The 14,169-nt window shown below is 32.8% G+C and overlaps 1 protein-coding gene across 1 annotated transcript; it reads right to left on the reverse strand.

Annotated features, from left to right (window-relative positions):
* Nucleotides 1-1,964: 1,964 nt before the first annotated feature.
* LOC137811261 (protein RGF1 INDUCIBLE TRANSCRIPTION FACTOR 1) lies at nt 1,965-4,494 on the reverse strand. Its single transcript, XM_068612933.2, has 4 exons — nt 4,106-4,494; nt 3,733-3,930; nt 3,096-3,311; nt 1,965-2,705 (listed from the first exon to the last, which is right to left on the reverse strand). The coding sequence occupies exons 1-4, from the start codon at nt 4,166-4,168 to the stop codon at nt 2,472-2,474; spliced, it is 711 nt and encodes a 236-aa protein (XP_068469034.1). The 5' UTR covers nt 4,169-4,494; the 3' UTR covers nt 1,965-2,471.
* Between the last annotated feature and the right edge of the window lie 9,675 nt (nt 4,495-14,169).

Genomic DNA, 14,169 nt, shown 5'->3' on the forward strand with positions numbered 1-14,169 from the left:
ATTGAAAAATAGAAGCACCACCCACGTGTCACAAATTGACCATCAAAGAATCTACACATGTATCACCTCCTGGGGTATTGCCGGATTACCCAAAACAAAAGTTACTTTCTTCCTCTCACTTTAGTTTCTTCTTTTGGACTCGTTGTTATCCCTTCGATCATCATTTTGTGTGAATCAAACATATTCCCCAACATTTTCGTTTCTTTAATAATTCCAATTCTTCAGTCAACCATGCACACTCCCGCATCATGAGCCGTAATTTTAATAGTTTCTAATTATTCCACTAAAATAGTTTCAAATATGCTAAGATTATTTTGCTATCGCGTTTTTTTACCTATTTTATTAGAAAAAAAATGAAAAAGATGATAGGAGGAGGTGGTAGGGCATAGCATAATACGTGGAGGAATAATTTCCGTGTAGATGGTAGTAATTGGAAAAGATGATGAGAAAAAGTGAAACACGGAAGTAGTAAAAAGTAACGTGTTGAACAGGCATTTCTCCACGTTAAACGTGTGACGGTAGCACGCACGTGAGACTAAAAGCATGGCAAAGTCGGTCTAAAGCAATAAAGTTAAGAAACCCGCTAATAAATTTTAATTAATAACGCATTACACGGTAAAACATGTACAAGAAATCAAAAGAAAAAACGAACGTATGACAAGACACTTAACGGCCTTCACCTGTTGGGGATAGATTGGGAAATCTCTCATTTCTCAACTTTTTATATACAAATGGGATCAAAATAAAAATTCTAAACCAAGAAAATACACACTTACTTTACAATTCAAAAATAAAAATGCTTTCAAATATTCTTTTACCTTTAAAAACTAAATATTTTATAATTATTTTTTGACCTCAGTCAACAAAATCTAATATTAGTTAAATATTTTGTAATAAAAGTGGTCATCGCATTCTGATTCTACTTATTTTTTTATTCTTTTTTGAAGTTGTGGAATAACATGAAGTTAAAAAGTTCATGTGAAAGAAAAGAAAAACACAACAGTCCATTTTAACTAAATGAGATGAATGTATGAGTGAGTGTGACTAATTGAAGCTATCATTTATTACTTTAACTCTGTGAAATGACATTGGTGAGAATCTAAAATCTTACAGTCTAAGAAACATTAACTAAACTATCAAAAGTCAAAACAGTTTCCTTAAAATCTTAGGCATTCTCCATAAGGAAACATTTCACATTACAAGAAGACGATGATTAGTTTCTCTGTCTTTGAAGGGGGTGAGATTTTGTTTCCAAATCCAGGAAATTGAACATAAATGCATTAGTTGAGTGGGAGTGGGATCGAAGTGGATGAGGTAAAAAAACACGTTTAGAATGACTCCACTAATAGATGTAACTTTATCATCTCATGATTAGACCCATGAACAAATTGGCAAGCAAAGAAAGTTCCCAATAAGTCCCACTAACCTCTTCTGTTTACGACAAACCCCATCTATGCTTTACCTAATAATAATGCGTTCATTTTACACGCCCACTACACAAAAGTTAGATCAAACACTCCAAGCCCTACCATTTCAGAGTTAGGGAATCTACCCCATGATTGAGGGAAGATCAAGAGATCACAGCCGTCCATGGTGCTCAATGTCATCCGTCAGATCCAAGCGTAGGGAACCGCACATAGAATAATCGTTTTTCTTTTTAATAGAGGCGGCTCACCAATTCTCTATTTTCGAGAACCAATACAACTTCGCTTTCGCAAACAGCAATCAAACTTTGACACGTGTAAACGCTGACGAACTCGCCCCATTTAAGCCGGCTGCAGTGGACCCACCTCATTGGAAGGTTGTATTACCTTCGCCACTACCACCATTCACCGCCACTAGACAAAGGTTACATTATAACATTGGGAAATTTGCTGATCAAAAAAAAAAAAATAACATTGGGAAATTATCATTTCTTTTTCAAAATAAACCAAATAAGGGAGAGAGAAAGAGAGAAATACATATTTGCAATAATATATGTATCTTTATTGTGCTATTCTCATAATTTAGACATACCACCTATTTTCCAAGAAGTACATTGTCATCATTTCATTTGTCCTCATCCCCAAGTCACTTAGCCACTATGTACATCCTCTACCCCAAAACTTAGGTATAATTACCTTAGAAACCAAACCTATAAGTCCTTATCATCATCTTGGCTAGGTCGAAAAGAGCCTTGCTTATTACTTTGCTACACACCATTGTTTTCATCACTGCACCATCAACTATTTCACAGGTGTCTTATTTCCACCACTTCTTCAGCCTTTTCCAGTTCTATTGGACTTTATATATATATATATACAAGACGCTAGAAACTGCTACAGAAAACATTAAAGAGCGGAAGGTGACAGTTCCAATACTGGCCTAGAAAAGCTCGAGTATTGGAATGGTGAAACCTCGTCGAAACACTTGCATTAGCATCATATTATATCTAAGGGCATTATAGCAAATAACTTAAAAATAACCACTGTCTAATATTCTATGATTAGTCCCCCCATTGGGGCTCGGTGTGGTATTCCCTTTCTTCTCTTGGCAGTTCTGTAATTAACCGAAGTAGGAGGTGGTGTGGATGGTGTGAAGCTCTGAACTTTGCAGTTCTTCTGCAGGCCATGGACGCTGTTGCTGCTGTATGAATCCTCAGAATCTGATGACATTGCCGTTGACGGCTTCTTCTTCTTCTGGGGGCTCTTAGATGTTCCAACAATCTGCAATCCATGTTCACATTGATTAATGAAAACAAATTTAATACACACCATGAAAATTAAGGTTGTTGAGAACATTAGTTAGACTAATTAAAGGTTAAAAGTCAACATTCAAATCCCAAGATTTCAAACGGGGGTGGTTGTTTAATGCTCTGATGAAATTAAGGCAAAAGAATAAATTGAAGGATCCAAGAGTCCCGTGAATCACAGGGTACCCATTTTCATGGCTGTGAAAAAAAAGTCAACTCATTTCAACTAAAAAGCGTTCTATGCTCCCTTGAAAAGAAAGCAAAGCAAAGTCCCAATTTTCCAAGTTTGCTTTTTTTTTTTCTTTTAATTCCTTAGTCAGAAGCTTAAACAAGGAATGGAAGACATTGGTGGTAATATGAATACCTTGCAACCAAGAGAACAGAAGCGGTAAGAATCAAGAAGACTTCGCTCGCAGACTTCACAAGTGTTTGTGACCCCTTTTCCTGGCCTTGGCTGAGGCCTCTCGTTCAAAAACACAACCCTTGCGCTGTTGATAATGTAGGTTTGGACGCCAGTGATGTCCAACACCTTCTGAATCTCAGAAACCCTGATCACATCATGGTATGAGGACCTCCTGATCTGTAAACAATTAAGAAAAAAACAAAATACATTAGAAGAGAATGGTTAAACGTGAGACACATTACACGCGCTGAGAATAACTCAAAATCACCAAAAGCTGACATTTTTTCTCCCATTGTGTGGTTACTTTCACACCATTCTAGGAGTTGGTAAATGCAGGAAGCGGTTGGACGAGGGACAATTGGGCACAGAAATTGAAAATAGAAACCAATTAATGATAGTTCAAATTTTTGCAAGGAAGGAAAGGTGGGACTTTTAGCCAAAAATCTAGAAAAAAATTGGAAAGGAATCTAAGTATCCCCATAAAAGGAAAAAGGGGTGATTTTGATAAACAATGACTGTGCGAGACCTGAACCCAAATGTGTCAGATGCAAACTTTTAGTGCAAAACTTCAAAAAAACTGATGAATGGTGTGACAAACCTGGATTGCACGGTGATCCTTGTGGTGGGCGAGACAGAGAGAGCAGAGTGGGCCGTTCATACAGTCCAGGCAATACATGTTGCATTCACTCTTGTGAGAATCAGCGTGTAACTTGCATTGAACAAAGAAGCTCTCTTTGAGAAGTGGCTTCAACCATGGTGGCCACCTATTGTCCTCATCATCAGGGCCTCCAGCACCCTATTCAAAATAATCAAAACCAAAAACTTTACTTTAATCCCCCCTCAAATAAGAACAAAAGAAAATACCACAGAATCCCAATGCCTCTACACCCTCCAAAAACAAAAAAGTAGAAGAGAACATTAGCTAGACCCATAGAGGAAGTTAAGTGAAAGAATCTAGTATGGTTGGTTACCATGATTCTCCTGTTCTTGGGCTTGATTTCTCTGACAGTGGTGTCATGGTTTTCAATTGCCATGTTGGTTGGAGGGAGAGTTTGTTTGGAGTGAATGTGATTTGTGTTTTAAGGAAGAGTGAGGTAGAGGTACGTTTTGAAGTTTGAGAAGTGGAGAAGAGTGGGGGCTGTGAGGGAGGGAATGGGTTCTTGTAGGACTTGGAAGCGGTAGATGGCGTTCTAGAGAGAGAGAGAAAACGAGTGAGGGTAGGGGTCGTTCTTATCCGCACACACAAAGTCTTCACCCAAACCTAGCTCCCAACCCGAACCAACAAGATGCGTTGGGCGTAAGGAACCCACCTCCTTCTTTCCTTTTTAATCTTCATTAAATATTAACATCTCATTTTCACAACTCTCTCTCTCTCCTACCTTCATTTATTTCGCGATTTAAACATTTTTTTTACTCTTATTTCGTCCTCTTCTATTATTAACAAACTAATTTATTCAACTTTTTAATATATATGGTAAAACATTTGATAATTTTTTAGGGCTGCTCAGGTACTTGTCCTAATCCAACTTGTATTGGCTATTAACATGAAATATCTTCCAATTGTTGACCGGAAAATGTACTACCTATATTGGGTCTTGTCTTGTCCCTACTACGCAAATACAAGCTAAAACCCTTCCCTGCTCCATAACTATTATTCGTTTCTCAATGTAAAATCTTTATAAATTAATCAGCTCCTCAACCAACATAACTTTGTTTGGGAAGAGGATGTTACATTAAAATATATGCATTGTACTTATAAACAAGATAAGAAGTTATGTGGTATTTTAAGCAACTAGAATTTATATGCAAAACCTAATAATTAATATTAGGAACTGAAGTGTAAGCATCAGGTTGGCCCTAATCATGTGGGTTAGGTCTTGGTTGGCCATCCTTAATTAGAGTTTATAATAGTACCATTGCACCACGGAAACTAAGATTTCTAGATACAATTCTTGTTTCAACAAATAATATGGAAATATGTTCTGTCCCGTTTTTTAGGTCAAGAGCTTTTTCCTTTTAACTAATCTTTTCATGTCTGTGTTTGGGCATATGCAAATGTAGGTTTTCTTTTGTGTAACTTTGCGGTGACAAATTTTCATTTTGTTTGTATTATTTTGACTGTCAGAAGCTCATTGAAAAATTAACTGAAGTGAAGATTAGTCACATAATCAATATACTCTTTCTTAAACAGATAGACCAATAAAATGGTTTACTCCACTTCAAAAACGTATGGTTAGTGACACTGTAGTAGCAGTAACAGTAGCAGAGAGTAGGAAGTGGTGAGGTAATTGGTGACTAGTTTCTCCAAAAGAATTTGAGTGCATGAAAGTTTGGAAAATAGCAGAGGGTTACTATAGATAAGTGTTTCTAATAATATAAAATGGTCGGATTCTTTTGGCCCTGTACAAAATGCAGGAAATGCCATAGATTGTACAGTATTTGTTACAGAAAAATCACAGAAATTTGTTGGATAAAAAGGTCTTATCATCATAATCACTTTTATTTTCGTAGATTAGATAAAGTCCACAAACGCATAAGAATTTCCCATTAACCATCAATGACTGAATGGAAGACCATAAGTCATTACTAATGGGGGCTGCCGCCACTACTGTACCATCAAAATTCAGCAATATCCTTCTTCTTCTTTTTTCTTTTATAATGTATCATGAAAGCTTTGAGCATTTCAACGCTATCAAATCTTCTGCAAGTGTCAACATGTCTTATTTTATACAACGTATCATCATCTCAGTTGAGAAAAAACATAAAAGTAGCTTGATAAAAAGACAAATTAAACATTATTAATACAGTATATAAATTTAAAGATTTAGATAAATGCCCATTTGGTATATTCTAATGTTTGTGCTTGTTTTATTTAACTTTAGTAGAAGTAACTAATTTTGGATTTTGTTTTCAGTAAATCTCAATACTAGTTGTACTTACGGATTAAGATATACAAAGATACGAATCGGAAATCCGATACGTATAATATGGATGTTTAAATAATAATAATTGATTAAATGATAAATATTTAATATTAATTTTACTTTTTATTTATTTTAAATGTTTTTAAATATTTTACTTCAAGTTAAAAAACCTATAAATATATATTAATCCAGAAAAATTGTTTATTCTAGATTAAATAATTATGGGTATAATTCCTATTAAAGACCAAATAATCACATAAAGGAATGATGGAGATCCCACATCGACTAGAGATGAAGACCTTTCTTTGTATATAAGTGGGTGCAAACTTCAACCTCATGGGTCGGTTTTTTGGGGTTGAGTTAGACGTAAAGTCCACTTTGTAATATGGTATTAGAGCTATTTTCGAGTCTATCCTAGCGAGTATTTGTTGGGTTTATCAGACCACCACCCACCCATAATATGTTATCCCACGCACGAGTTGTTGTTCGAAATAATTGTTATCAAAGGCCAAACCGTCACAAAAAGAACATTCATCGAGATCAAATGAACATTAGAACTACAATGTCTATCCAAGATAAAACGATCATTATAAAGGCCAAATAATCATAGAAAGAACACTCACTGAATTCAAATGATCATCAGAACCCACATCATAGGACTCGAACCCAAGCCCCATATTAATATTGGGAGGAAACTGCAGCAGTCAGGACTTGTTCAAGTCCTTCCAGTACCCAGGAGAAGAGCTAACCACTAGACCAGACAAGTTCTTTGGTCATATTATCATTTTTATTATACTTATTATTATTAACATAATTTATACATATTAATATAATTTATTCATATTATTAATATTATATTCATATTATTAATATTATATTCATATTATTAATATTATATTAATATTATTATATATTATATTCATACTATTATATATTATATTCATATTATTAATATTATATTCATACTATTAATATTATATTCATATTATTATATATTATAAATATTATATTCATATTATTAATATTTATATTGTTAATATTTATATTGTTAATATTTATATTGTTAATATTTATATTGTTAATATTTATATTGTTAATATTGTTAATAATAATAAGTATAATAAAAATCATAATCATACTAAAGCATTTGCTTGTTGTAGTGGTTAAATTTTCTTTGAGTTATCTGAAGGAACCTGGCTTCGACTCCCATTCCCGCTCCATGGCGCCAAAAGTTACATACGGAAAAAAATCCGTATGAAAAAATTTGTATGTAATGTTGATTTTACATACGGATTTTGATCCGTATGTAATTCGCGTTTTTCTTGTAGTGTGTGTGCCAAGAAAAAACTCTATTTTGTTTTTCGCACTCAAAGTTGTCATAACAGATCTACTGAGCACAACATAGCTCTTCGAACGAAGAGCTCTGATACCATATTGAAAATGTCATTAGACAAAGCTAAAGAAAGTGGCATCGTTTCCGGTGATGGTGAGTTGACGGTGATAAGCCGCAAGACTCCTTCCAGCAGCTCAAAAACCAGCCCAAAGAAGACAAGAATTGAAGCACAATAGCAGATACAAGGGAGAACGAAAGGGAGTGAAACCTTAGCAGAGAAAGGGGGAAGAAATGATGGAGCTGAAGCAAGGAAAAGTTTTTTTTATTAATCTGTATCATGGAGTAAAGTAAAAAACAGGGTATTTATATTACAGGTGTAAAAAGAGAAAATAGCCTTAGACTATCTGCGGCCGAACATGGGCCTTATACTATCTACAGTATCTGTAGCCCAACATGGGCCTTATACTATCTACAGTATTTGTAGCCCAACATGGGCCTTATACAATCTACAACCCAAGAGAGAAAAAAAAGGCTAAAAAGACTAAGAAAATTTCATCAATTATCTCAGGAGAGTCAGGATATCTCCTTCTAGACGAATCCCTAGTCAATGCACATCCTAAACAATCTTAACACGGTATTTTCTTTCCTAAAAATATTATGTCTTGATTAAAATTCATATTTTGAATCTCACAATATCCAACATCAAACAATCAAATCATAGCAAAGTTTAGAATTTCCAAAACACACAACAATTCATTTACTAATCATATAAATATCTAATTAAAGAAATTTTCAATTAAATATACATAAAATAAAAGTTAAATAATTTATAAAGTAAAACTATACAGAAATAAATAAACCAAACTTTTAAAAGCAAATATAAAAAATTTAGTTTTTTTTTTACAGAGTCTAGCTTGAGCGAGAATCGGTCTCGCTTAAGTGAGGTTCAACCCGAGAGCATCCGGAATTTCAACCTAGGTCTCGCTTCGGCGAGTATTTACTCACTTGAGCGAGAAGAGACCCAAGAGCACCCTATCTTTCCATTTTATTCTCACTTGAGCGAGAATTGTCTCGTCTGAGTGAGATATGCAGAAAAATTCTGCATAAACCTGTTTAAATTTTAACCCAAAATATCATTCAATTCATCAATTTATAAAATGTACACATTATATTGATAGTTCATATTCAAATTTATACGAGCACTCTCATTGATTCATTAAGCTATTGTGTAAATCTATACATATATATGATTTCTAAATCAAAATCATTTAAAATCAAACAACCAATTTTCATCAAACATTTCATTTAACTTGATTCAAGAAACTATTCAAATACATTCATTAAATCATTCAATTCCAAACTCATATACATCTACTATATCTACCATTTCACATTTCAATTTCAATCAATTTCCAATTGACTCAAAATAAGAAATCCTGCAAACAAAAATTTGGAAATGGTGACCACGTCACCCCAACATCCAGATCTTCTAGCCTAGGATTCTATTGAAAATTTAAACTAGTTTCCCTTTCCTGAACTTGAGCAGAGCACTAATAGCTCCAAATCTACCAAAAGCTTAAAGGTTACTTAACCTGCACCAAAGAGTCCTTATCAACAATCTAACTATACCACTAGGATCCTAAGCTAATAGAGACTACTTCTGAAGATAAAAGCATCACATGCAAGATTAAACTAAAGACAAACCTAACTATATCAAAACTAACTCTAAAGAAAAGGAGTCAAGAATTAAATTACTATATCTAAGATTTTAATCGGACAATCTTGTAGAGTTCACTATCATGAGTCTAATGGCGGACTCTAATTGTCAAACTGATGAGCGAGGAGGTCAGATTTTTAGAGAAAAGGGAGAGGAAAGAAAAAGGAAACTTCTAGAGAGATGGTGGTTCTTTTAAAATGAAACATAAATAAATGAATTCTTTATTTATATGCTCTTTTAATTTTATTAATAAAATATTTAGGTGTCATTTAAAATATATCACTTCTACTCTAAGGTTATTTTCTAGATCCTTACATATACAACATCACTACTTGAGATCAAACAACCATTGGAACAAAGCTATACATAATTTGTTGAACATAAGCGACCATCAGAATCCGACAAATCATTTGAAAATAAACTACCATCTCAAAGTAATTTAACCCACAACAAATAAAATGTCATGAGATCAAAATAATCCGATGAACACTACAAAATGCTGAAACTTGTTTATCCATCAAATCAGTTCACATGCACCTCATTTAGGAATTTCGAAACTTATGTACCTACCTATATCCAAGATACACAGAGCTATGTATAATAATATAAAATTCAATCAAATCATGAGCAGTCAATCGAATTGGATGCAATCCAATCAAATCAAATACAATCATGTAAGATTTATATAAAAAATAATTAATTGGATGAAAAATATTCAATAATTATTCATATCTCATACTTATTTTAAATATATTTTAAATACCCCGACACTCAAGCCTATATATCAATCACACAAGAATACTCAATTAATTCTTATAATCACTTATATTTATACTTAATTAATTCTTATAATGATTTATATTTATACTTTTGCTGAATTAAGCGTTGTAAAATTTTCTATAAATAGATCTCCCGTTATCTTCTTTGAAAAACTCTCTGATAATATTTTGAAGTGATAACTTGAGTTGCAAAAGGTTTTTTTTTTTTATCTCAATCTAAATATGAATTTGTTTCATATTAAATAGGAATGTTTAACCCATCGTTTTCTTAAAATAAATCCAACAATAAATATAAACTATTTTAGTTATATTAATTTAATTCAAACCTTATAAGAAAATTATTTTTCCTTTTTAAGATATCTATATAACTTTCTTTTTCGACAAATCTTACAATCAAAAGCAATCATTGCATCGTCCAACAATAATTGGGTGTAATTATAAACAAGTTAAAGCTCAAATTCTGAAAATGGATAATGATTACAAAGATTTTCTTAAATATTAGTATAATGTTTATACGGATACAATGATTAAAAAATGGCCTGATTTTGGTTTAAAGATATACTCATCGTTAAAGTAAATTGTAACAGAAATTCAGAAAAGACCCCCACATAAAAAAATAATATTTTTTATTTCCAAAAGTATTTAGTATTTTATGCATAAGTTATTTCATCTCTAAAGTTTATCTCCCCTTTTAGAAATATTTTACCTGTCATGTTTTTTCACACAAATTAAAGACGAAAATAAGACAGATTTTCTTGAAGAACAAGAATTATATCTTACACATTTTAATAATGACCGACTAAAAATAAATATTTATTTTGGACTAAGAATAAAACCTTATTTATAATGACTAAAAAGTAAGAGAAATTTAATTAAAAACTATCAAGTAATTGGTTTAACTGTATTAAGTTTGAATTCGTTAAAAATTTAAATTTAAGTTTTTGTTGAAAAAAAAAAGTAGCTAAAAAGCAAAAAATTATTAGAAATGGTCAACAAAATATCTTGACAGAAATGAATTATTAACAAATGTGACAATACCTATAAAGTCCATCCAATTTTATCTTCAAGTATTTCTTTTTCTGAATTAAATTTATAGTAATGGTCTTTTTCCACAAATGGAAAAGCAATAGTTATTCTTAAACGTTTTTATTTATTTAACTATTTAGTCCCTCATTAATTTACAATTTCCATAGAGTTTAGTGAAAAATTCCTTAAATTCCCGATAGCATATTGGTATTAGTTTGCTTTGATATGTGATTCAATGCATTAACTAGAAAAAATAGGAGAATGAGATACTGTTTTGGATATTTGTGAAAATGATTTTTTTTTTTTTAATTAGGTTCAAAGCCCAACAACTTGTATTATTATGGCAGCAAAATGTTAATAGTCGCGTGTATTGAAAGGTTGGTCTTTTATTCCTTTTACTTGATTCGATAAGTGTGTGTTTTGTTTTTTGTCATGCTTTGGTTTTTTGTTTCTTTGTTTGAAAGGCTAAATTCTCCTTTATTGTGGATGCGTTTAGCGTTTTTTTTTACATGATGCCTTTTTGTGAAAATAGTGATTTTTTTTACTTTGTTTTGTTATGTTTAACTTTATCTTAGAACATTAAGAGATATTGTGTGAATTATAAGAGTGAAACATCTCTTTGTATTTTTTTTTATATTTATATTTAATTATTGTTTACTAAAAACAACAACAAAAATTATTGAAGAAAGAAACATTATAGGTGTTTTAATACATATTGAAAAACAGACACACACAAAAAATAACATAAAAAAGACATCAGAAATACGATGAAGCCCCTGTTGAAGAGAGAGCTGACCAAAACTGTCACAGGAAAACCAAAATTTTGTATCCAAATCACTTCCATTCCATTGTGGCTCACCAACATCAACAAAGGGAACATGAAAATAGACTATATTAAAATTCGCATGCTCCACGTCCATAAGCAATTCAATTGCTTTGTACAAAAAAAAAAGTATTTTATCTAAATTCTATCATAGTAGCATTTGTGGCAATTTTCTATCTTTTGGCATTAACTATCTTAAAACTTTAAACTGCAGTAAGAAAGTTTGTAAAATAGTTTTATATGTTATATTTAGATCGTATTTTTTAATTAGTCAAAGATCAAGAGTAGGGTGACTTGAGAGCTTAATTTCTTTTTTTTTTTTCACTCGTTAAGAACTTACTTTCTATGATTTCTACTAATGTATTTTCTTCACTATCAGAAAATCATAAAATAAAAACTAATTTTAGAGACAAAAAATAATTAGTTACTATAGTGATTAAATTAGAGACCATTTTGAACTAAGTAAATTTTTGGTTTCTAAATTAGTTTATATTATTGTTAAATGGTTTCTAAATTAGTATCTAATTAGCAACTAAGATTTTTGCTACCAAATTTAGAATCTAAACAATCGGTAGTTAAAACTTTGGTAGCTAATTAGATACCAATTTAGAAACTATTTCTCAATAATATAAACTAATTTAAAAACCAACTTTTTAGTTTCTAAAATAGTCTCTAATTTAATTACTGTACCTGTTCGGAGAAATGGGGCCCAGGCACGGTCGGTTGACGTAATGAGATTGCTGACGTGTCGATCTTCTTCTCCTTCAGTCGGTCGTTTCTTCTTGGTGTCTACTTCGATCGGGCGGGGGAGGGTACCTGCGAAGGCACTCCGACGCTCAAGTAAGTATGAGATTCTAAGCGCGGTTTCGTAAGTGAATGAAAACGTACCTTTCTCTGGCTTGAGCACAGTATTTATAGGATTGCCTAATGGGCCTTCTGTCCCTTGGGCTCAGGGTGGTTATGGATATGTCTTGCTAGTCGTGCTCCGGAATACCCGGGGAACATATCTTCTTTAAACGCATATTCCTTATTCTTCGGAGGTGTATCTTAACCAACTTAGCTTGTCACATAAATGCCCTTACATTTATTGTGCATTCGGTAGGTCGGTCGGTGCCTACCGGTACACTTGCCCCCCAGGCTCGAGGTGAATAAAAGCCGAAGAGTCGTAATGATTGTTGTGCCTTTCGAGGTGTCAGACATTAAATTTAACGGAATGACGGGACGTTCGCATTAGCGACGAATATTTTCGGTTAGACATCGGAAAAGCGGCCTGCCTTCATGGAGCACCCCTGGAGGACGACCGGTACGACATAGAAAAAATAGTTGATGGAAAGCTGGTGCCGGCCAACCCCGATGATAATTTAGATGAGGAGGCCGAGGCGGAGACCCCTGGCCCACAGCCGGACGCCTCTTTTGAAGAGTTAATGAACAATGTGCCATAGAAAATTGCTGGGCCCGACATGTGAGCAATACACAATTGCATTTTGAATATTTTATAATTTCAGCTAATATTTGTAGTGCGTAGGCCGAACGATAATTTCTAAACGTGGTTTGATTTATATAAGTAATGATTTACGAATTCGGGTGCCGAACGAGGCATAGGTAATTTCGATTTTCGAAAGAATAAGGTAATGTGGATGCCGAACGAGGCACAAATAATTCCAACTATGGTATAAGATAATTCGGGTGCCGAACGAGGCGTAGATAATTCTGATTACATTAAAGTAATGATAATTTTGATGCCGAACGAGGCATAGATAATTCCGATTACGTTAAAGTAATAAGATAATTCTGATGCCGGACAAGGCATAAATAATTCTGATTACGTTAAAGTAATAAGATAATTCGGGTGCCGAACGATGCATAGATAATTTTGATTACATTTAAGTAATAAGATAATTCTGATACCGAACGAGGCATAAATAATTCTGATTACATTAAAGTAATAAGATAATTCTGATGCCGAACGAGGCATAAATAATTCTGATTACATTAAAGTAATAAGATAATTCTGATGCCGAACGAGACATAAATAATTCTGATTACATTAAAGTAATAAGATAATTCTGATGCCGAACGAGGCATACATAATTGATTACATTAAAGTAATAAGATAATTCTGATGCCGAACGAGACATAACTAATTCTGATTACATTAAAGTAATAAGATAATTCTGATGCCGAACGAGGCATAAATAATTCTGATTAAAGTAATAAGATAATTCTGATGCCGAACGAGACATAAATAATTCCGATTACATTAAAGTAATAAGATAATTCTGATGCCGAACGAGGCATAAATAATTCTGATTACATTAAAGTAATAAGATAATTCGGATGCCGAACAAGGCATAAATAATTCTGATTACATTACATTAAAGTAATAAGATAATTCTGATGCCGAACGAGGCATAGATAATTCTGATTACATTT

This window comes from Phaseolus vulgaris, chromosome 2 (assembly GCF_051622355.1).
Source record: "Phaseolus vulgaris cultivar YP4 chromosome 2, ASM5162235v1, whole genome shotgun sequence".
In the NCBI taxonomy this organism is placed as follows: domain Eukaryota; kingdom Viridiplantae; phylum Streptophyta; class Magnoliopsida; order Fabales; family Fabaceae; genus Phaseolus; species Phaseolus vulgaris.